Below are 25668 nucleotides of genomic sequence, written 5' to 3'. Positions count from 1 at the left end.
CTTTTGTAGATTTTCTTTAGCATTCCCTGTGTGGTCACATCATTTGGTCGTCCACTACGATGTTCATTTTGGCAGCTCCTACGGCCCTGTTTAAACTCTGCCACCCAATATTTTATAGTTGTAAACGAAGGAGCAGACCCTCCTAAAGTGAAATCCAGCTCGGCTTTGATATTGGTTGGACTGAGACCTTTCAAGTGAAAGTATTGTATCACATAACGATGACCAAATTTTCCATATTTACAAATTCACTGAGATCAGTCACTATTAACCGCTATAAAATAAGTACTAAATAACGTAGGGCCTTGAAATTTCAAACTTTAGCTTCATAGGGTTGGTATTTTCGATCTAGGTATTTTTTGTCAACAAATGAGCAGCATCTATACGTCAGGTCGGGTATTTCTGGGACCATCCTCGTAGCTGGTCGTAAGCTATCCGTATGTTTTTATGATCATTATTTTGATGAATTCATAGCTCTCTCTGGCGTTCCACATGGATCAATATTGGCCCCGCTACTTTTTAAAATTTGCATTAATGATATTACTTCTGATCTGACGGTTCCATGTTTGTTGTATGCCGATGATTTGAAATTATTTTCGGTTATTAGATCTGTTGAGGATTGCATAAAATTGCAGGATATCAGAAATAAGGTCACTTCTTGGGAAAGGGTAAACGGCTTACAACTTAACACCAAGAAATGTGTCGCTAAGACATTCAGTAACAAGAAGAGTGACATATATAAGTATGCAGCAAAATTTTGGGAAATATGATCATATGATATGCCTCAAATTTATGCAAATATGCAGTAACTTTCTTAGTATATGCAGAGATATGCAGTTGCATATGCTCCAAAAATAAAAAAAAAATCCTAACAACCGAACTAAATTTATTTACAAATTACAAAAACAGGGTACCCGTTCCTTTTATTAAAAAAAATACATAAATCACATTGTAAAGTGTTTAATTAGATCTCACTGGCACATAAATCACATTTTTAAAGATAATGTTTTTATACTAAAATATAAATATAGGTAAACAGAACGAATTACAAAATAGTAGTAATCGACTTGCTGTTCCTCTGTTAGTTAAGTATTATCAATATTACCTAAACGTTTCCGTTATTATGCATAATAACTGAAAAATTCAGTTATTACGCATAATTCCTAATGTTTCCGGTTATTATGCATAATACCTGACAAGTTTAGTTATTACGCATAATTCCTAAAATGTCTAGTTATTATGCATAATAACGTATTTGGGATATTAGCTGTAACATTTCCAATATGATTCATGAAATTTCGTCTTTCTAGATAAATGCCGATGGAATGACAATAATTTTTTTTTCAAATTAGCACAAAAATTGATAAAAATGCAAAATATGCACCCGTTACGTAAAATATGCAGTAGAAGGCAAATATATGCAAATATGCAATTTTTTTATAGTTGTATTCATTTTTAATTAGCATGATTCGTTCACATGTTAAATATCAAGACTTATATGCAAAAAATAAAGGATATGCAAATTTCATAAAATCCGCTCTCTACATACAGCCTAACTGCGAAATATGTGCAAAAAAAAAATGGGGAATAGCTCACGATACAAGTGTGTCACTGTATAAAATTCACGGTCCTAAGTGGTAGCAGTGTCGAGAAAAAATTATTTGAAATTACATATAAATTGTGACACACGCCGCTGGTGGTGTTTCTTGACCTACATCATTACTACATGAATGGCACACAGCGACGAAGTTTATGAACCAAAAAACTAGTGCTAAAAGACGATAAGGACAGTCGTGTATCAGTTACTTGCCGTAGCTGGGTGTGTTCGGTTGTGTTTGACAATGGTGAATTTTACAAATTAAGAGCGTGCCGACATGGTAATGCTGTATGGGGTGGCGGATGGGAACTCAAGCTTGGCCCGCGAATTGTGGATCGAACGCTTTCCAAATCGCGCGATTCCATGTGCGCGAACATTTACGTCAATGGTACAGCATCTCCGAGATCATGGTACCTTCAACCTCAAACTCACGATCGTGGTCGTGATGGGACAGAAAGAAGAAATTGGATTTTCGCAGCTTGTAGTGCATCCTACATTAAAAGTACACGGTCACAACCATACCATGTTGACAAAGTGCACGGTTTGGAGTCCACTGATTGTCCACGTTGTGTAACTCACTTTTTGTCCGATGGAAATTCACATAGTCGTCAACAAGTACGATTTCAAGAGACGGTTTTCGAGAAACGTGTATTGGTTGAATGAAACAATTCGTTTGTGGAAATCAACAGTGTCCAGAAATAATCGAAGAGCTTCAACAAGTGAAAGTGGCAGCCGCTACTCCGGTGTTTTTTTACCTATCAACAAACCTCTTGCGACGCTCCGACGCTTGAATTGCTAGTCAAGGACAACATTTTCAACATTTCTTGTAAAAAGGTAGTAGCATTCTAAGTTGCTCTTATTTCTGTTCCAATAAATAATGTAAAATCGTTGTGACAAGGACCAAACATCCGTCAGAATCAAAATTACCAAAAAACTTTCACACTGACCTTTAACGATGAATGAGTAAATGAATGAACGAATGATAAGCAGCAAAAAGTCGGTTTTACTTTTAATTGAAACTGAAAGCGTTTAGGTCGTTTTTATTCGAACGTTTTTCCAACTCTGTTTACAAGGTGGCTCAGTGCCTTCGTATCGAGGGTGGTTCATGGGGGTTTTGCCCCATTCGATTTTTAATTTATTTTTTCTATATTTCGGTTCTACTAGGGTGGGGGATGCCGTGGTTAAAATATTTGCATATATTTCGCAGTCACCCTGTATAACATTGGATAGGCCGGTGACAGTTGAAGACTTAGGAGTGACGTTTGATAGTAAATTGAGCTTTTCGAATCATATATTTATTTAAAGTTTGCAATAAAGCATATGCAGTGTATGGTTGCATTTTAAGAAATACCAAAGATTTTAATAATATCTCAACATTGTTACACCTATTTAGGACGTGTATTAGGAGCATTCTTAAATATGCAAATATTGTTTGGTTTCCACATCATATGAAATATGTGACTATGCTTGAAAAAGTTCAAAGACGTTTTTTGAAATACATATATATTAGTTTTAGAGAAGATGGCATGTATCCACCAATTTTTTTTGAGAATCCTAAGTTACTTGAGAGATTTTCCATTCTGAGTATATCTGATCCATGCAAAGTTGCTAGTATTATATTCCTTCACAAACTTTTGAATTTCAAAATCAAGTGCCCGGACTTATTAATGCAAATTAATTTCCATGTTAATAGCCGTTTTCTTACAACAAGAGTGCAACAATTGTTTTAAATGTCAACACCTAGAACGGATTTTCTACGTTTTTCATCTGCATACAACATCTTGAGATTAGGAACTCTGCACAAAGAACTATCAACCTATTCAGTTCTAGTATCAAAGAAATAAGATTTATTGATGTACAAGATTTTTAAAATTTTACACTGAAGGAATATTATACGTATGTTCCGGAATTGGGTTCCGACCTGTGGAACATGGTAACTAATAATAATATTAATAACATGTTGATGACGTCATCATCAAATTTTATAAAAGAAAAACTCATTTGAAACAGATGCGTAGCACGCTTCTTTACACTTACTTTAACATTACATACATATCTTTATTTTAAGTAATATGGCTTCTGATAAAACAAATAAAATTTGAAAAATCAATGTGTGCATATACATATATTTTTTTAAAGTCTGGATGTTTTATTGTGCGTCAGGAGCGAGGGAGATTCTGTCAAAATAACCTTTGATTAATTTTTTAATATTGCTGGTTATCGCTGCTTGCTTTGCTAAAAGGTTCTTATTTATACCAGCCTCGTGAATCAAAATAAAAGTTTCCTCTTGCAATTCCTTTAACACTTCGCAAAAGATACAAATAATAGGATGAAAAGAACTAAATGGGCCATTAAATTTCGCGTGGAACAATTCGGTAGCGTTTGTTGTTGTTTCTCGAAATTTTTCTCCGTGTCCCACATGGTAGGAGGAAACAGCCCCCTGGCATGAATGTTATTTTCTAAAAGATAATCTCGGTGTGCCTTAATATCGTCTGGTCCATTTGAAATTAAATCCTTGATGAAGGTATGTACATTTTGGGTAGGTACTGTTACGGCACAAATGTGCCGACCGACCTATGCTGGTTGGAGGTAGGGTGAACAAAGACGTTTGGACATAAACACTATATTGTAACAACACAAAAGAGATACAAAGAGATAACGCTACTTAAATTCGGGGGTCCACAAATTAGGTTTTTAAAAACAAAAAAAAAGCTTTATTACGACCGTTACACAAGTGCGACTAAGAGTGTGCTACAATATAGAAAATACATATTTATATTGTTAAGAAATGACCTAACTCCTCCCCAACGTAGAGGCGACTTCCAGGAGCTTAGATGATGATCTCCTCCCTGGGATTACCGTGTGGACTATCGGCAGCTTGGTCATTTCTCTTGTGGGTAGAACATCTTCTTTTGACAACAACTCTTCCAAAAAAAGGCAGAAACCCAGTGTAATTGCTACGTACAAAACGATTGTCCAAACATTTGGGTTCTGGAAATAGTTTGTTACTCCGTCCGGGATTGTCTCTAACTCCTTCGTTTGTAGTTCTAAAGCTGCTTTTATGTGTTGAAATTCATCCAGGTTAATAGATTCCAATTTAATCGATGGAAAATTTGAAATTTGGTTAGAGAACCTGGTAGTGTAGTCCAAATGAGGTAGAGCAATTACTTTGAACTCGGGAGAACTGTTTTGATAACTCTTTATCTTGAAGAATCCTATGTTTACTTCACAAGCGTTGTACGTTGTCGGTGTTATGACCACACTGAACAGTGGCGATGGTTTTGTTCGGTGGTATCACGATCCATTTGTTTCTTTCCAACCTTCGTATCTCGGTACGAGTTGCTTTTATATGAACATATCCGTAACCCTCGATGTCCTCGGAATACCGTAGCAATCGAATCTCGCATTGAACGTTGTTGACTATTTCGATTGGGTTGAATTCACGGCACAGGTAGTCTTCTACTGTTATTTCCTGGCACTCTTGGTACGAAAAGATGTACTTTTACTCATTTAGGAGTGGGTACTTTGATTGGGGTATGATCACACGGAATTGGCTATTTTTGATTGTGGGTAGTTGGTAAAGGTGATAATAATTGTAATTATTTTTTTCAACCAACGGAATTTTTACAACAAATATGATTTGATTATTTTTTATATAACTGTTAATATTTATAATTTTTTTAAATATCAAAATTTTTTGTAAAGTTGCTTCAAAAGGCAATTGCTTTTCATTATCCAGGTGGTTATTAATCAATTGTAATTCTTTAAGTAATTCATGAGGTTCCACGATAGAATTGTGAAAAGTATTTAATTTAGCGAATGTTAAAGCTACTTCGATTTTTTATAAGATTTCAGTCATCATTTGATACGTTACTATAATTTGAGAAATAAGCAACTGAAATAAAAAATATTCGTAAACTTCAATTCTTTTAGACCCAATTTTTGATAGAATATTTCGAACCTCTAATATTTGTGACTCTAGATGACGTTCGTTTTGTGCCAAAATGTGGGTGTTGTTTTCGAATTTTTGAATAGAATCGTGCAAAAGTGTAATTTGTTCTCTAATAAGTGTTTTGAATTTTCGTTGATTGTCAGAGAGAGTAGTAATTGCCTTATCGTATCTTTCTGCGTCGACCTGATCTAAATTTCCGGTTATGGATTTTATAATGGATCCTAATCCGTCGACCAAGCTCCGTTTTGTCCGTTTATTAAATGTGGGATGAAGTTGATTAATTTGGAGTATTATTTTACCTTCGAGTAGTTTTATTAAGTGGTATAAACTATAACTTTCATTTTTATGTAAATTAAGTTTTTCAATTTCAGGCTTTAAAAGTTTAAATTGTTGGTGTAGCTTTGAAAACTCTTCTACTATTATCGTTATATCAAAAATTTGAATAAATGACCAAGAATCAATAATATTTTGGGCGTTGCCAATTTTAAGGGGTAGCAATCCGGGATTTCCATTTAGACAAAACTAGTCCTAATATAAATGAGAATGGATTTAATGAATTTAAATAAATCATAATAATTTCTACTTTGTATCTCAAAATTTAGCGTTTAACTGTAATACAACTCACATCAGACAGGGGCTGCACTTACGTAAGTTTGGTTTACATTTATTTACCCTCAAAAATTAAGTACTCATAAGTGGCCTGAAGAGCTTGAAGAAATTTAGACGACGCAAATTATTGGATGTTTATGGCGCGAACACAATATTACCAGAAAGATTTGACCTTGGTTATTTCTCCAGAGATGATGGCGGTTGGTCGGAGGTGTCGAAGTAAAAATTTGGAGCAGGGCGATCGAGCAGCGTCCGGCAAAAAAATAACATATAGGCTCCAAATGGCTCAGAACTCTCAAAATTTGAGAACCTCCGGAAATCGCAGTCGTGCAAAGCACAAAACGGTGCCGTTAAACAGGGCCGGCTCAACACGGTAGGCGTAAGATGCACCGCATCGGGGCTTCCGTGACAAGGGGCGCCGGGCGGCGGGCGCCGCCTATGCTTTTATATTAACTCTATAAAAATAAATTAATATTAGATTTGCATTGAATCACTATCAACAAAATATTATAGCAGTAACAGACCAAGGCGCTCATCGAAAACTTTTCAGAAAAAGCTACACTTTAACATTCCACTATGAACACCAAAACAGATCCCAAGTCAATTCCAGGCACTTTCAAACTGTAATAATTGAAAAAGAGTGCGCCTTTGGGTTGGGTGATGGGACCTTTAAATCAATATCGACAAAAATTAACCAGATTTATTATGCATTATCTGAGTAACAATTTGACGAGACAGCGGTATGACCACAACCAGATGTTTTTCCTAACATTTGTCACGTTTGTTTTTATCATAAAAGTCCATGTCGGCATTCTTAAAAATTTTATTTTTCAAGTCTAGTCGGTTGGTTTTGGTTGGGGTGGTTGTTCAACAGTTTTGTTATATTTTTCACTGTTCCTGTTTGTAGCCGAATTTGATTCTGTATATCATTTCGTGAGTTTTTGTCATTGTTAATTTTAAATTTAAATTTCGATTAACATTGAGGTAAGTCTAAATTAAAAATAACTTTGAAATCGTATCAGTTTTACAATATTAAAAGTTGAAAAACGTATGCAATATAAATATGTTTATACTTATATTTACTATGTATAGTTTAAGAAATGTCATTGTACCCTATAAAATTTTATTGACAATAACGAGGCGGACAGTAGTACAATGGTAAGAAATATTTATGGCTCACAGAAGTCCCCCTGAATTTGTCGGAGAACATTTAGCAGGTAATTGTACGCACAGGGTCGGACTACCGCTGCTTTAGAAATTTAAGGTCTGTGGATTACCGCCACGCGACAACATTAAGTTGTAAATATTTCTTGCTATTGTACTACTGTCCGTCTCGTTATTGTCAATAAAATTTTATAGGGTATAACGATATTTCCTAAACTATAGAAAAGTTGTTGCCCGCAGTTCCGTTTGCGTGGAATTCGCAATTAGGACTCATCATTTTTCATACATGATCGTTTTCCAGGTTGGAACCGTGTAAATTGAGTTTTTGGGCTCAACGTTTCGCACATTTTCGTAAGTGGTATCTTCAGGAGCAGGGTTAAGAATAAGGCAAAAGAGCACGGTAACTCAGTATGTCAACCATACCAGAGGCGAAAATTTTTTGAGAAATTACACGGTTCCAACACGGAAAACGATCATGTATTGATTCCGACCGTGGAAAACCTCCGACATTATCATTTTTCATCGCGTTCACTCCTCCCTCCCCAGTGAACCCGTCTGACTTAAAAACTCACGGGATTTATGCACAAAGTTTCATCCCCTATTTTGTCCCCGTAGGAGCGGAATTTCCAGAAATATTTTCTTAATGGGTGCTTATGACACAAAAGGAACCTACTGTCCAAATTTCATGTTTACAGCTTCAGTAGTTTAGGCTTTGCGTTGATGAATCTGTCAGTCTGTCAGCTAAGACAAACACTTTTATATATTAAGACTGATTCATCACAATTTTATGCATGTTTGTTAATAAAAAGTATCTCTCTACAAAAATATGTGATTACAAAACTTTATTTGTTTTTTTTTACAAAAATTTTTTTAAGGGCGTTGAACAGCAAGTTACATCGGGGCGCCTGGTCCCTTAGAGCCGGCCCTGCCGTTAAACTAGCGCTTGAACTCGACAAAAGTCTGGATCGGCTTCTACTCCAGTAACTCCAAAAAACCCTAAAATTCTTGGTTGATTTAGCGAGCCGAAAAAGAAAATTTAATATTACATCGTGTAGTGAGGGCTTTGTCCGCAAATGAAACGTTAGGCTTCTTTCTGCCGGGATCCGAGAACATTCTGCCGCAGCAACGATCAACTCGCTTCTGCCGTTGAAAAAAGTACGAAAAAGTGTCCGTCGTCGACCACAAAAACGAAACGGATAAAGAGCCGATAGTGAGGATTAAAATAACGCGCTATGATCTCTCGATCCCCGATTACTGCTAAATTAGTTAACTTAAACACTACATAATCTGGACCATGGTAGAAGGAGACATGGTATAGGCATCCGATGTACCAATTTAAAAATGATCTGCGCATCCATTTGTGACGTTAGGTGGCATCAACGACCTTGTGACTCTTGTGAGCTTCGCTAGGGAAGTCTAGGGAATTTCAGCTTGAGTTGTCATTGCTCTGTCCAATACGTCAATTAGTTGTCGGATAACGAAAGTTTGTATTTTAAATTTCGCGCTAATTTCACCCCACTTGACGTCACACCCGATGCGTATGCCAATACCATGTCTCCTTCTACCATGGTTTTGTTTACATGTCAGTAGGGAAAAAACATTTTAAAAGGTTGAGTTGAGTTTTAAAATAAACGTTTCTATTACATTTGCTGTGATAATATGTACATATATATTAAATTTATTTGATTGAAAAAAATGTACAACTATGTATGTCATAAATGAAGTTTTTGAATGTCCGCTTATTTATGCAAATAACACTATATAATAATAAAATACTGTACAAGATGTTTTATTTGAATTAAATTAATTCGAATTAAAAAAAATATATCAATTCCGGTGAAACCACAAATAAGCCCTTCTTGTCGCTGATGTTAAAACTCATATTATTTTGACAATAAAAACCATCCCGTTTTTACTTCATATCACTATTTTTAAATCTATTTAACGCATAACGACTACTATTATAATGACAAGCACAATCATATCTACCTGTACAGCTGTTAAAACGTCCTTCCAAATTTGACCAGTGTCAACATTTTCACTCACTCGATGCTTGTAAGACGGTGGTGATGGTGGATCTATTCCTGCAGCAGTTAAAAGTTTCAATTGCAGGGACATTTTTGTTCTTCTAAGAGCAAAGTTAGTTCAATGCCTTTCTGACGTAGCAAAGCTAAAATTACGTCATCGTAGAAAGTAACTTTATTAGACAAGCAAACAAATTTAAGCTATAAGTAACAATAGGTTAGTAACGTGTCGGGCGAGGTTGAATAGTAATAGCAACCAAATTTGTATAGTGTAAGTAGTTCTAGAAACTCTAATGTCATTCCACTTTGTAGTCAATTTCATTAGTGCATACAGTTACATACTTGGTTTTGGTACCCGTAATAATAGGAGCTCAGCACCTGCCACTTTCGGGTCAGAAAAATTAAAATATGCTACTGTTATATGATATATACTTATATAATCAATGAATATGTAAATGCACACGCAAGAGGCAAAAAATAGACATAAAGATGGACTAAAGAGACGAAAATATCAATACAAAAATAGAAACAAAAATTGGTCAAAAGTTGTTTCGATAGAACTTCCCTCGCTCCAAAAGTACAATGAAACATATTTTCGAGTTGAGTTTTCCTTTACAAAATTTTGTGGTGACCAAATAACCAATAAGTATGGTAAAAAAAAAAGTTGACTTTGTAAACTTATACGAATTTATACTCGAATAAGTCGACACGGAAAGTCAAAAATCTTTTGGCTCTTAGAGTGCTTCCTATTACGTTTGGCAGAGGAAGGCAACCTACGATAGCATCCCTTGAAACCACATCCTTATCCATTCTTTCGAGAAGAAAAGAGTAAGTATTCTCACATATTTTCCGTAATAGTTATTTATATATCAAGCGCCGAACATGAGACTTTGCATCCGAGCGTATTTGTTGCGTGACAGCGAAGCTCGAGCGCCACAAAAGCGCGAGGGATGCAAAGCCATTTCGGCGTGAGATATATACAACATTTTTTGTGCTGCTTTTTATTGAAAAAATATTAAATACCATTACTATTTTCATTAATAAAAAAAACTAGTAAAATTGTGTTGTAACGAAAATATGTTGCCACTACCTTCTCCGTTACCATAGCAATCAATAGCAACTCCGAAAAAATTGTATGAAAACTTTGAAATTGGTGCCGATAAAGTCAATTCACGGTAAAATGAATGATTATGTAGAAAAATACGTTCGAAAGCATTGTCGGTGTTGCTTCCTGCGCACTCGGTATGAAGAAATTCACAAAATGGTGAGACGATAACAAAATTAAAAATAGACATACTGAGACCACATTTCTAGCTTATGTTAAAATCAAGTCCGGAACTTTTAAACCCTCATCAATGCTAAAAACCACATTGTCTGTAAAACATGACGTAGGTACATTTGGACAAATATCCCAAACTCAAAGCATTTCTCAAGAGGCAGAGCGATGGCTACAAGCCGAAAAAATCTGTAATATTGAGGCCCATGCAGAAACTTTTTTAAAAATAGCCTCTGATGACAAATTTTTATTTATGAAGGTACATATAATATAAATCAAAATAATCGAAATTTAGCTGCTTTTTTCAGGCTGGTTTAGTTATTGCGGGTTCTGGAACATGCAGAAGGATAGAACTGACAAGTCTTTCCACAGAAAATCTACAGTTTGTAGTCGTGGCAGTGAAATATCCTCATCAAATTGTGTTCCTATTGTACCCAGTAAACACAGTTACGTCGTAGCGATGTTAATGCCACTTAACTCTGTCTACGATCTTGTTACCTGTTACATCCCAAACTGCGTACATTTGCTTTCCCTGTGCTATGTAAAGTAATCAACAGTGACCCATGCTTGTAACATTCTGGTGACATCCACATTGTTTCAGACTAGAGACGTGCTCGCTGGTACATCATCATAACGTTGTGTTAGTATGTCGCTAGATTCTCTATATTTTGATGTATCTGTTACGTTTTATTTTAAACGTCAATATAACGTATTAAATGGACATAGACGTTACGTATATATCGCAACATCGTAAACATATGACTCTCAGTATATTTTATTAACATGATTTATGCGATATGAATAGGCATTTCAGAAAGTATAGTTACCATTTAGGGATATGGATATGGAGAGTAAAATTTAGAGCTTACAGTAAATTATTATTTTATTCAATGTTTGAAAAAATATAATATGTAATAAGTAATAAAATACAAAAATTAATATAAATTCATAATATAAATAAATAAATATATATATGATTTCCTAATTCGAAAATAATACAATATAATTTACACTTAAGAAAAGACACAGAAACTATAAACTGTCGTTGTTTTTTCTTTCTTCAGGCGTTGACTAGAATGCCTTAGCCACTCTGAGCAGCGTTGTTCCACTTCTTTTTCTATTGCGGAATGGGTCTTCATTGTAATTTCTTCAAAAATAAAAATTGTAATAATTATATTTATTGTAAAAAAAAAATACCTTTCATAATATTCATTGTTTTTGTCCCAGCCATTTTGGAATTTTCCTACCGAACAAACAAGCTACAGCAAATTCGATGAATTTTTTTTTTTTTTAATATACGCCCCACATTGTTCTTTTTCCCATTACCACTTATCTGGGACAATAGCAGTTCCTGAAATAAGAAAAGAAGAAAATATTTTTATGTGTATATATCAAGTAACTCTGAAATAAGTTCGGAAAATAAAACCACAAGATCACGAAGTAGAGAAAATTTTAAGTAATTTCTTTTATCTAGTCCTAATTCAGGGGAAAAAATATCAAGATCTACACCTCATTCAGTGCCATTTGTTTTCATCTAAGCAACACACAGCAAAAATAAAGAAAAAATTTAGTCACAATGGAAACTGAATAAATCATTGCCGCATCATTTACATTTAAAAAGATGTTCCGTATTTGTTTCTTGAAACTGGAACAGCAATTTAATTACTTTGAATCCGTGTGACAATTAAAGGATTTTTTTTCCGAATCTATTTGGAAGTCACCGCGTATGTATAACATACAGGGTGCTTCACTATAAGACTTTTCTGCAACCCACTCTGTATGTAACGTGTTAAGCGAAATGTGTCATGTTTAGTAGGTTCCTAAAAAGTGTTATAGTATTACAGGCATCTACCTGTATATAATATCCAAAATTATGTTATATATAAGCATATAAATATATTTAGTTCAGTCATTTTAGCATAAAAAAGGGATCAACCTCGGAATGGGAGACAATAAGCTGAATTTTTGTATACGCCTTAATTTTGGCGTTCTAAAAGTTGTCTCAAAAGTTTCATAAAATCTCGTGTCTGCGTCGTAAGTTATTCAAGGTCAAAGGTCAAGAAAAACAGTTTTTTGCAATTATCTCAGTTTATATTGCTCCAATGATGTTAACAATTATTATCATAATTGTAGAGCACAAAATTTGGGACAAATTTTATTTGAAATATTTTTTCATGCGGTCAATCGTTTTTGAGATAGAGGACAGTGAGCGCGCAGCGCTCGTCCATTCGTACTGTAATGCAATCAACCGTGAATATCTGTGAATACCACCTTGAATTTTGAATAATTTGTATTATTAATCAATTAATACAATGTATTTAATAACATTTTACATATTTTCAATATATTCATAGAATAATACTTACCTACTTTGTGTAATTAAAAACTCATTTAATGAAATATTTATTGTATATCTCAATTTATTTATATCTTTAAAATGTGTAAGTTTTTAAATACTTATTTTTCTATCATGATTTTAACTGGAAGGCCTGAAAACAACAATTCAGGGCACCGAAGATGACGACGATGAAACAGAAATTCCCGAACGTCCAGAAGATGACGGTGAAGAAGAAGAAAATTGATACTTTTGTTCTTTAAATTATTAAAAATTTATAGATTTTCACTGCAATCCAATTTCAATCGCACGAAATGTACAGCTGCTGAATAAAGATAAAATTAAAATATATTAACTCGTTTTACTTCCTTAAAATTTACTTTGAAAAATTAATATAACTTTAAGATACAAGGTGATTGCGAAATACATGCAAAAAAAAAAATGGGGAATAACTCACAATATGATTATGTCACTGGGTAAAATTCACGGTCCTACGTAGTAGCAGTGTCTAGAAAAAATTATTTGAAATTAAATATAAATTGTTGTACGCGCCGCTGGACTGTTTTGTGACCTACATAATTACTACAATGAATGGAATAGAGCGAGTCGGATTAAAAACCAAAAAAGTGACTTTATCAGGCACTTTTTTAATCCCAACGTGAAAAACACGAGAAGGGCCAGTTAGCATCGAGCGGTCGGTGAAATCGGTTTATTGTGGAGTTTTCCCATGCAGATTGTGTCGATATGGTAATTGGTGTGGGCGAACATTTGCATGAGTGATAGAAAAACTCCGAGATCATGGTACCTTCAACTTCAAACTCACGATCGTGGCCGTGATAGGACAGAAAGAAGAAGTTGGATCTTCACAGCTTGTAGTGCATCCTACATTAAAAGAATACGGCCACATCCATACCATGTTGACAAAGTAAAGGGTTTGGAGCCCGCTGATTGTCCACGTTGTGTAACTCACTTTTTGTCCGATCAAACTCCACATGCTCGTCCATAAATACGATTGCAAGAGACGGTTTTCGATAAATGTGTATCGGTTGGATGAAACAGTTCGTTTGTGGAAATCAACAGTGTCCAGAAATTATCGAAGAGCTTCAACGAGTGAAAGTGGTTTTTACCTATCAACACACCTCTCGCAACGCTCTGACGCCTGTATTGCTAGTCAAGGACAACATTTTCAAAATTTCTTGTAAAAAGGTAGTAGCATTCTAAGTTGCTCTTATTTCTGTTCCAATAAACAATCTAAAATCGTTGTGACAAGGACCAAACATCCATCAGAATCAAAATTACCAAAAAACTTTCACATTGACCTTTAACGATGATGAATGAGTAAATGAATGAACGAATGATAAGCAGCAAAAAGTCGGTTTTACTTTTAATTGAAACTGAAAGTGTTTAGGTCGTTTTTATTCGAACGTTTTTCCAACTCTGTTTACAAGGTGGCTCAGTGCCTTCGTATCGAGGGTGGTTCATGGGGGTTTTGCCCCATTCGATTTTTAATTTGTTTTTTCTATATTTCAGCTCTACTAGGGTGGGGGATGCCGTGGTTAAAATATTTGCACTTATTTCGCAGTCACCCTGTATATAATAATCTAACCTAAGATATACCTACAATAAATATGTCATTTAAAGAGTTTTTAATTACACAAAGTAGGTAAGTATCATTAAATAAATGTATTGAAAATATGCAAAATGTTATTAAATGCAATGTATTAACTGATAAATAATACAAATTTTTCAAAATTCAAGGTAGTATTCACAGATATTCACGGTTGATTGCATTACAGTATGTATGGATGAACGCTGCGCGCCCACTGCCCTCTATCTCAAAAACGATTAAGTGTATCAAAAAATGTTTCAAATAAAATTTGTCCCAAATTTGTGCTCTACAATTATGATAATATGTGTTAACATCATTAGAGCAATAGAAACCGAAATAATCGCAAAATAATGTTTTTCTTGACTTTTGACCTTGAATAACTTACGACGCAGACACGTGATTTTATGAGACTTTTGAGACAACTTTTAGAACGCTAAAATGAAGGTATATACGAAAATGCAGCTTATTATCTCTCATTCCGAGGTTGATCGCTAATTTGACTGGACTAATTGTATTTTTTTAACTTACAAAGAAGCCTGCTTGTTGTAGTAGGCAGCGATAATCTTCTAACTCCTCAAAATTTGTTTACCTGTGGTCTTGGCGGCATATCTTCCATTACTGTTTTCTTTTTGATTTGTCACATTTGATGACGTTTTCATATTGGAGATTTGTTCACTCGTTTCCTTTAGAATTTCTTTTGTCTCGCACATATTTTTTGTATTTGTTTCAAGTCTAGAGTAAAATTATGTTCATTAGCACCTAGTTCATAAAAAATTGCAGTAACATACCTTTGCAACATGTTGTGCCAAAGCGCCTCACTTTCAAAAACAATCACCGTAAGTTCTTCAAAATCAGCGGGAGTATCTTTAGTGATTAATGGTGGTATTTCCAGCTTGGCTGAAAAAACGGTTGTTGTTATTTACGTACAGTTATCAAAAACAACAGAAGCATGTAAAAATTAAAATGATTACTTCACTAGAATTATATTAACTTACCTAGTGTAAATTCAACCCACACAATTTTCACAAAACTGCATTAAAAATGAAGTGAGTTACGGATTCACGAGAAAGGTTCGGTGGTTGTGAACCAAATGGCCAAATGGAATTCGACAGCTTCACTGTGAGTCTGAAGTGCAATAACCATAAATACGGAAAAAAGGGATCGTCCGACTCATTGACAAACCAAACCAACAAAGGTCCGACTGCACCCCCCAAACATCTGGTGGATAGTAAATGCAGAATTTGTGCGTTATTTTTTCATTAGATGAAATAAATTTAATAAAATCAAAATTAACCACTCTCTAATTTTTTTGCTACCCATCATCGCTTTATAAACGTCTTTATAAAATCAAAATTCGACGAATGAACTCTTCAAAACCTTGTCCCGTTTCAGAGACAATGGACAAAGAATTTTTATGGCTTTGTTTGTGTCGTTGGGTCTTCCCTATATTACCCCAGATGTTTAAGGTGACCAGACGTTCCGATTTGATCGGAACTGTACCGATTTCAATACCTACTCTAATTCCGATTTCAAATTTTGTCCAATAAATGTACCGATTAAAACATTCGTTCCGTGAATGTTCCGATTTCTATAAATCTGATAAGAATAAAGATAAATCCTCGGATAAATCACTAATTTTATTTTGTGAAAAATTGGGAACAAAACTTGTATCGATACGGTTGTTAGCACTGTTTTAAATGTCAGCAGATGTCAGTACGGTTAGTATATTACAACTAAAAATTTTCAAAGCAGTTATATATCAGATTACGAAGGAAATGGAAACTAATGTTCCGATTTCGGACTTTTGAAATCTGGTCACCTTACAGATGTCCTATTTATAATTTGCTAAGCAGGTACTTACAAAATAACATTTCAAGTGAACAAGTTTACAGAAATAATTCTTAGAAATTATTACAATGAAAAAAACTTGTCTTTGGTGTATTTCTAATAAAGCCGTTGTATTTTTCGCTCTGAATATAATTATTAATTAAGCATTACGAACTCACTGACGAAGGTCACTTTTTAAAGAATACGACGACCCACATCTAATTGACCATATAATCTTTAACAATAAATTTCAAATAATACCATAGTGGTTTTTTTAAATTTTGATAAGGTGTTGTAAAACTATTTCTGTTTCTGTCTTCATTCCAGATACTGTATTTACATGGGCAAAGGATGCCGTACGTGGGATTTTAGGGCGGAAACGTATACCTGCTTAAATACTGTAAATACAGTGGTGTCGAACGAAGACAAAAACAGAAACATACCCGATGTATTGGTTATTATTAGAGAGCGGATTTTATGAAATTTGCATATCCGTTATTTTTTGCATATAAGTTTTGATATTTAATATGTGAACGAATCATGCTAATTAAAAATGAATACAGCTATAAAAAAATTGCATATTTGCATATATTGCATTTTTATCAATTTTTGTGCTACTTTGAAAAAAAAAATTGCCATTCGATCGGCATTTTTCTAGAAAGACGAAATTTCATTAATCATATTGCAAATATTGTCCTGAGCTTCAAATAACTGGGAAAGGTTTGGGTTTTATGGTAGTTTGGAGGAACCACTGCGTGTTAAACCATCCTTCCAGGTAAATTCGGGTCGTAATTACTTTTGGAAATACCCTTCATTTCAATATTTTTGTTCGTTACTTAAGTGTATTAATGGTATGTTTTATGGTGGTCGAAGGGACGTTATCCTATTATTTTTCATCGTGAGTTTGCATTTAAGTATTTAAAGCGATAGAGATGTGTGTCAAAATGTAGATAACTCAAATTAATTTATGAATTAAACCTTTTCCTGAACTTATTCTTCAAGAAGGAACTGTGGACGCAGTACGCAGTTTTTCTATTTACAAATACATACTTTAGAATCACCAGAAAAATTTTTGTTAGAATATTTCGAAAAATATTTAAAAATAAATTGTTACCAAAATAGTAATTAAATAGTCGATTACTACTATTTTGTAATTCGTTCTGTTTACCTATATTTATTTTTTAGCATAAGAATATTATCTTAAAAAATGTCATTTATTTGTCAGTGAGATCTAATTAAACACTTTGCAATGTGATTTATATATTTTTTGTAATAAAAGGTAAGGTGTTTTTGCAATTTGTAAATAAATTTAGTTCGGTTATTACGCTTTTTTTTTATTTTTGGAGCATATGCAACTGCATATCTCTGCATATATTAAGAAAGTTATTGCATATTTGAATAAATTTGATGCATATCATATGATCATATTTCCCAAAATTTTGCTGCATATTTTCCGCTCTCTAGTTATTGTACATACACTCTATTACCGACATTAAAAAAAGTCTACACTATTTTGTCATATCTGCTGCTTTATTATTAGTTTTCAGTTAGCTACATATTGGATATGAAATTAAGGGAATTTTTTGAGAAAATAATAATTTAAAGATCAACCACGAAAATACTCAATTATAATTATACATTATACATTACCAGTTTATTTTAGAGCCCAAGATTACATTGGAAAAATCTAAACTTTTGAAAATTTAATGTTAAACAGATATACCTATAACTGAGTGCGAAAGTCAATACACAAAACTCGATGATCAATTATTGTTTCGTATTCAAATTATTATTTATTTTCCTTACGATCAAAGTGAACAAAATTAGTTAATTCATTTTTATTTAAGAACGATATCGCTGACCTTGAAATAGATTAGTTTTTTAATTTCGATTTTTTTCTTTGTGTTGCTTTTGTTGCCGATCAACATATTTCGCATTAGAATTAATAAAATATTGAAATATATCATTTTATTTTTCGAGCTCATTTCAAAATTCTGTATATGTATAATTGTTCCTTTTTGGCAGTGACGCATAAGCAGAGGTTAAAAAATAATGTCTCATTACTAGTCTTAATTCGTATTACCTGTTAGATGGGACATTTTTTAATTCTGATCATAAACTATGTGTCTCTTGTTCTGTTTTATAAAGCGCAGGTCGTTATGGACGTATAATAATAAAATTATAAATAAATGTAATTACAGGAAATATAATATGAAAAAAAAAAAAAAAATTAAGAGCAACTCACTATTGGCGTCATCTCGCTTGTGCAAGATTTAAGACAGGGAAGAAATTTCTTTTTTTAAGACTCAGCATCTTTTGTTTATAAATATACTATTTACTTGCAACACAAACATAAATAATAAATATAAAATAGAGCTATATAATACTCGATATGTATGTTTTTAAATGTTTTTTGCTGTTGCCCTGTCAGAAACGTTAATTTTCGAATTAACATGCCATTTTGTAAAATGAACTGAAAAACACTTTACGTAATTAACTAATAAAAATAAAACATTCCGAAGCATGTATATACGAGGTAAGCGCCAAATATTCTCGGCCTAACAAAGAAAGAGACCTGATGGAAAAAAATTAAATATTTATATTTCAACATAGTCTCTGTTAACTTCAATACATTCAAAACTACGTTCAACTAACAGCTCTATCCGTTTAAAAAAATTATTTGAATCTTTATCACTAAAATGATGTAGTATTGCCGTTTGCACTTCTTTATCCGTCCCAAACGTTTTCCCTGCAAGTCGTTTTTTAATTTAGAGAGCAGTTAATAATCGTTCGAAGCTAAGTCAGTACTGTAGGGTGGGTGCTCAAGTTATTCGAAGTCACAGGCCCCTATAGCAGCTTGAGAAAGACATGCGGTATGAACGGGCGCATTGTCATGAAGCAATCGAACGCCTCTTGCTAATTTTCTCGGCCTTTTTTCCCAAATACGTTCTCCTAATTTATGCAATAAGTAACCATAATATGTAGCGTTGACAGTGGTATTTCATCCTTTAAAATTAATCAACAACATGCCTTTACAGTCCCAAAAAATTGTGGCCATGATTTTTTTGGAAGATTGGTTCGTCTTCAAGGGTTTCTTACCCCATGCGAAATAACTGTAATCATTTTTTTTAGTAAAATGTGAAGGACAAGCTTCAGCAAACACAAAAACCATCCTGCCCTTAATACCCTTTAGAGCAATTCCATCTTTTGCTAAGAATTTTATTGCCGTTCGATTTTCAATTTTAAACAGGCATGATGAGTCCATAATTTTTCAAAGATTACTCCTCAAATGTATCAAAACTAATGGGCAGTAGGGCTTGAAATTTTACACACATACTGCGGGGACCCTCTAGTCTTCTATGAGTTGCACAAATTTCCCGATGAGCAATCGCAAATATATCAGGCCGAGAATATTTGGCGCTTACCTCGTATATTAATCAGATATCTAATAACTACAGTTAACATTACTTATTGGTTACATAACCGTAGTACTCCATTGTGATGTTACAAGGCTTACCTGCCAACTATATCGCTGCGACACAATAATGAGATATCTAGTAAATGCAGTTAACATTAGGTGTTAGTTACATAACAGGAGTACCACTGTGTGATGTTTAAATGCTTATATGCAAGCTATATCGCTGTGACATAATAATGAGATATCTAGTAAATGTAGTCAACATTACGTGTTGGTTACATAGCATGAGTACTCCATTGTGATGTTATATAGCTTACGTTCCAGGTATATCGTTAAGACATAATCATGCGATGTACTTATTGTTCTTTTGTGAGTACGTACCTGTCACGTCAACATCACAACTGTGTTTACTGGGATATCCTATTCAAATTGCAAATGTGGCTCTGGAGGATTCAAAGACTGATCTTACCATTTCAAACTGTCAGAATGTCAAAATAAATTTTCATGTTAATAAATAAGTGCTTAGTTTTCACAAATGTAAACACCTTATTAGTTTTGTAATAAATGTTTTCTTGATATTTCATAAACCAAGTCATTATTGTCACTGAAAGAACAATATTTGTCCGGAAGGCAGTTTAGTTTGTCCGGTAGGTTAGTTTCTCCTTCTTTCAGAACTTTTATCCACTTTAATGTTTTTTAATAGTAAATAATTGCAGCAGACCGAGAGATTACAAACAACTATTTACCTTGATACTCAATGTCAAATCACAAATTACATCAATTGAACATTCCAAAAAGAAGTCTCTGATTCCAAACGCATTAGTGTAAAATAAAAACTTCTAACCAGAATAAACTCAGCAGCCGATGTCAGGCTGACGTCGAAGCAATACCAACCGAAATCGTGTAAACAAATTTGCCCTAGCAATATAACTTTAAAACGATTTATTTAAATTTGTACTCAATTTTATAAGTGCAAATACCGCATACATCATTTTGTTCACTTAATAATTAATTCGGCAATATTGGTTTATTTTTTATTGACATTTTTTACTTTCGGCTCTAGATCCGTAAATAGTTATTTTCCTAACAAGTGTGGGAAGTCAGGGATTCCGAAACGAGTGCAGGTGTTACTGAAACGAGCGTAGCGAGTTTCGGTTCCTGCACGAGTTTCGGAATCGCACTTCCCGCGCGCGTTAGGAACAATGTTTTTCCTAACAGCGTCTCTTAAATCTTTCAGCATGGCCGACTCCATTAATCTCTAAAGAGATATGGCCGTTCCATTCGGTATTTTTTGGCAAGTGCGGAAAGTATGCCATGAAGTGACCCTAAACTGTCGGACTCTGGTGGTCCTTACGCATATTAATTTTTAATTACAGATTTCTTTATTTACTGACATTGATGTTTTATCCTAATTTGAGCGGAGGACTAAAACTTATCCAAATTCTCGTTTTGTAGGGGTTGTGAAACAAATATCGGACATTGCACTGAACATGTTTCCACTTTTAAAATTTGAAAGAGCTTGTGAACGGTTGCTGAACATAATATTTCCTCACCTAGAGAAGAACCCTCTATTTAAATGTGAAAAACATAAACGTTTAGTTTGTAAATTTGTTGTAACAACAACTGTAAAACCTGTTTTGGACAACATATGTCTTGAAACCACAGATTGACTAGTCAATGGTCAAGACAAAATTGTTGCAGCACAAACCAGTCAGCAGAAAGGTTCTAAAGTTGTAATTTTCTTTTTATTATTATTTAGTGCATAGGTATTCAGGTATATCTACTTACATTAATATGATTAGAATTTTCCATTGTTATTTTTATTTATTCCTTTTGATTTAATAAAATGAGTTCTGTTATAAACATTCCTGATCTGAATTTGACTTTATTAAATTACAAATTGTCAAAATTTAATATGGCAACTCAATCGGGGTTGTATTTTTTTTAACATTTCCATTGTCAGATGGCACCACTTTAGAGAACTTTTCAATTGTTTGGAAAGCCAATTTATAAACGCCTATTGGAACGGCCATATCTCTTTAGAGATTAATGGAGTCGGCCATGCTTTCAGCAATGAAGTTTTTCGTCAAATTTTAAATCGCAGCACATTCGAAAATCATATCGTTGAGTAGTCAAGGTATTGCGAATGCAATTGTTTAAACACAAACAAGTTTTTCGCAAAATATTTGTCAATAATACCTAATCGTGTTGTGTTCTGTGTGTCCAATTGAAGATGGAAAACAAAGATTCCTCTAGCGATTCTATTCCTTCGGATATAGTTACTGAAGCAGAGAATTCAATTCAAGACCTAATACCGACAAAATGTAAGGACCGATATGAGAAGGCTTATAAGGAATTTTGGCCATGGTGCAATTAAAAGCAAGTAAAGAAAGTTTCAGAAGTAGTTGTATTGGCGTAACAGTTGTACTATCACCGATAAAACGAAGCTGAAGTTGGATCTGAACTTCAGGAGGCAGCAAATGTTAGCAAGGTGTTTGAGATGAAAACCACTGAAGAGACAGATCGAAATGAAAGCAAAGAGAAAAATAACTATATAAACTGTTCTTTTACATTTAATATAAATAGTTGTAATCATTAATCAATAAATCTTTGAAATGTACTTACATTTTACTTCCCGCACTAGTGCGGAAAAGTATAATTTTCCGCACGCCGTTAGGAAATAGATATTTACGATATGTGTATCGTAATGTGGAATTTTACGATACGCGATGGAAAAATTGTCCAACGAGCCAAAGGCGAGTTGGATAATCGATCAAATACCGTAAAGAAACATTACGATACTAATATTGTACAACGTTTTATCTACTTTCAATAATTTTCATAATAATTAGCACAAATATTTTTGTAATTTTTTAAATTGTGTTTATGGAGAAAAAATAAGGCGGCTAAATTAGTAACCGTAGTTACTAGAGATGTACCGACTGTAGGTCTGGCCGACTAACCGACTAGCCGATTGTTCGGCCAGTAAAAACCGACTAGTCGGCCGACTGTTCGGCTTTGCTAAAACCGGTTTATAAATGCGACAGACAGTGTGTTTTCTTTTTCTATTTCTCTGACTACCTTAAAAATTTGTTTTATTTTAATAAAAGGAATAACTAAAGTTTCTTTGTTTTCCAAAAAATGTGTTAAATTTGTTTGGATAATTTTAACATTTAATTTTTTTAGTAACTCACTACAAAAATAATGAATAACACAATTTAGGGCCAGTTTATACAATATTTTAACTGAGATTAAGTTGATCGCGCATTTAACAAGGCATCTGATTGGCGTAGAGTCGGTCATATGGTACTTTATCGCGGTGTTAAAAATTAAATCGCAATTAAATTTTTAATTGAGGTTCTGTAAACCGGGTTTAATTGTTTTATATACTATTTTAATTTCAATAAAAAAAGCCGACCGATCGGCTGTTTAGCCGATCAGTCGCCGACTGCAGCCGACGATGAAAAACGGCCGAATAGTCGGCTTATCCGACCGGTCGGCCACTAGTCGGTACATCCCTAGTAGTTACTGATTTGTTTACGTTTTTGCACAAGCGTTCAGTGAAAGCAATTTATGTGCAAAAAGTAGTGATTCAGAGGATAATTTGCCTTCTGATATTGAAGTGGCTGCTCAATCTGCTATCGATTCGTTAATTCCTGGTAAATCTAAAGAACTTTACGAGAAAGCGTACAAAGATTTTGATGAATGGATGGAAGTTAAGAAAATTGGTGATGTTTCTGAACATTTTGCTGAACAAGCAGAGAAGTTAAAACCGTCCTCCTTATGTAGCCAATATTCCATGTTGCGAACCTTGGTGTTGATTACGAAAAATATTGATATTACTGAATATCATCAGGTTGTGGCTTTCTTCTCGGAAATCAGAAGGTTAGCGACCCAGAAAATGAATGATAAGGATTTCTTATTTTTAAAGGCAAATTGCAGCTCATATTGATAAAAAACATTCTCAAATTTATATAGTTTCAGGTTGTTTTGATAGTCGGAGTATTTGGTACTTGTCGACGCGAGGAGACCACAAATTTGACGATACGAGATGTTAGAGCCGAAAAAAATTTATCAAGATCACCTTATCGAATTCAAGAACTAAAATTATGTGGAATTTGCTATAACGAGAGGAAATTTTCAGGGAATGATATGTTGCTTGGTCATAGAGGCTGGAAGTCGGATAGCATGGCAGATATGTTGAAACATCTGTCGAAATAAGAAAATAATTACTACGAAAATAATGGGTTCTTCAGTTACTGTGGGTTCAACCAATTAGGTCACGGTGGAGAAGCCCAGCTTCAACATAGGAACAGCGTCTGGAATTAACTTTACAAGTGTTTCAAACTGTGTAATTTATGTTAATAAATGGTTTTGCAACTTTCTTTTCGAAAAGTCACTCTTTACCGCACTCTATAATTAGCAACTGTTCCGAAGGTAGGACAGATAATTTTTTCATTTTTAATTTTTGGGTCAGCCTAATGGCTATCTACCTAGGTCCGTGCTAACTACGATACGTAAATGTCAGTTTTACAGTAATTGTCGAGGCCAAAAAATAACTAACTATTACATACGTGAATACGGTATGTTTGAATGGGGATAAAGTGTCGGAAATGCAATAAAATAATAAACAGGCAGCAATCCAACTATACATTTAAACATGTGCTCCTGTATTTGAGTAATTAGTGTTATTATTGTGATTTAATTTAGCTTAGTTAGTCCATATACACAACAAACGTTGCCTTTTTAGGCCAAGTAATTATTAAGCGGCTTGCAGCTTTTGTACGTTTGGTATTTAGTGTTTATTATTAATTAAATATCTGTGATTGTCAGTGACTATTTCTACCACCGCCACTGGCGGCGCTGCCGCTGCAGCAACTGTCACTCAGTAAGTTTGTTTATGTTAAAAAATTTTAAGGTGGATTCTGGTGAAATTGATTTAATGTTTGCTCAGGAATGTCGTAATACTTATAATTAAGGAGGAATGCCGTGATGCCATTAGTGAGATTAAAGCTTTACGTTCGGAGGTTAATATTTTGGTTCAAAATTACCTGCTTTCAGTGAACAGACCCCCTCAGTAAACACCCCTGTTGCATGCTCTTATGCAAGCAAAGTTACATCTGATAAGAAAATAGTTGTAAAACCAAAGAACGAAAGTCAGTCTGTTGATAAGACTAGGTCTGATTTATTGCAAAATGTGAATATTATTGATGAGGGAATTGCCGTCACTGAAGTAAAAAGTGTGTCTAGGGGAGGTCTGGTTATTTCGTGTCATGATAATACAGGCTGACTGCGAAATACATGCAAAAAAAAAAATGGGGAATAGCTCACAATATGATTATGTCACTGGCAAAAATTCACGGTCCTAAGTGGTAGCAGTGTCTAGAAAAAATTATTTGAAATTAAATGTAAATTGTTATACGCGCCGCTGGTAATGTTTCGTGACCTACATAATTACTGCAATGAATGGGTAGGGGACTCGGAGTAAGAACCAAAAAGTAACTTTATCAGGCACTTTTTTAATCGCAACGTGAAAAACACGAAAAGGGCCAGTCATTATCGAGCGGTCGTTGAAATCGGTGTATGGTCCAGTTTTCCAATGCAGAGTGTGTCGATATGGTGGTACAGCATCTCCGAGATCATGGTACCTTCAACCCCAAACTCACGATCGTGGTCGTGATGGGGCAGAAAGGAGAATTTGGATTTTCGCAGCTTGTAGTGCATCCTACATTAAAAAAACACGGTCAAATCCACACCATGTTGACAAAGTGCACGGTTTGGAGCCCGCTGATTGTCCACGTTGTGTAACTCACTTTTTGTCCGATGGAACTCCACATAGTCGTCAACAAGTACGAATTCA

At 34.2% G+C, this 25668-nt stretch overlaps 1 protein-coding gene across 4 annotated transcripts in view; it reads left to right on the top strand.

The window, feature by feature from the left end:
- The window catches only part of LOC135126608 (protein artichoke), a 491663-nt gene that overhangs the window by 441201 nt on the left and 24794 nt on the right, over window positions 1-25668 (top strand). The window contains exons 6-7 of one of the 4 annotated variants that reach the window (XM_064052641.1): window positions 23665-23739; window positions 23793-24193. The exons of 2 other annotated variants lie outside the window; for them this stretch is intronic. In XM_064052641.1, the coding sequence (XP_063908711.1) occupies window positions 23665-23739; window positions 23793-24029 (312 nt within the window). In that variant the 3' untranslated portion in view covers window positions 24030-24193. Of the gene's footprint in view, window positions 1-8194; window positions 9090-23664; window positions 23740-23792; window positions 24194-25668 lie in introns of those variants that run through there. One more of the 4 variants, XM_064052646.1, reaches the window with a different exon arrangement.

The sequence above is a fragment of the Zophobas morio genome, unplaced genomic scaffold, assembly GCF_036711695.1.
Source record: "Zophobas morio isolate AGI-343-1 ecotype UQ-CSIRO unplaced genomic scaffold, CSIRO_AGI_Zmor_V1 ptg000011l, whole genome shotgun sequence".
In the NCBI taxonomy this organism is placed as follows: Eukaryota; Metazoa; Arthropoda; class Insecta; order Coleoptera; family Tenebrionidae; genus Zophobas; species Zophobas morio.
This window is presented reverse-complemented; position numbering and strand designations above follow the sequence as displayed.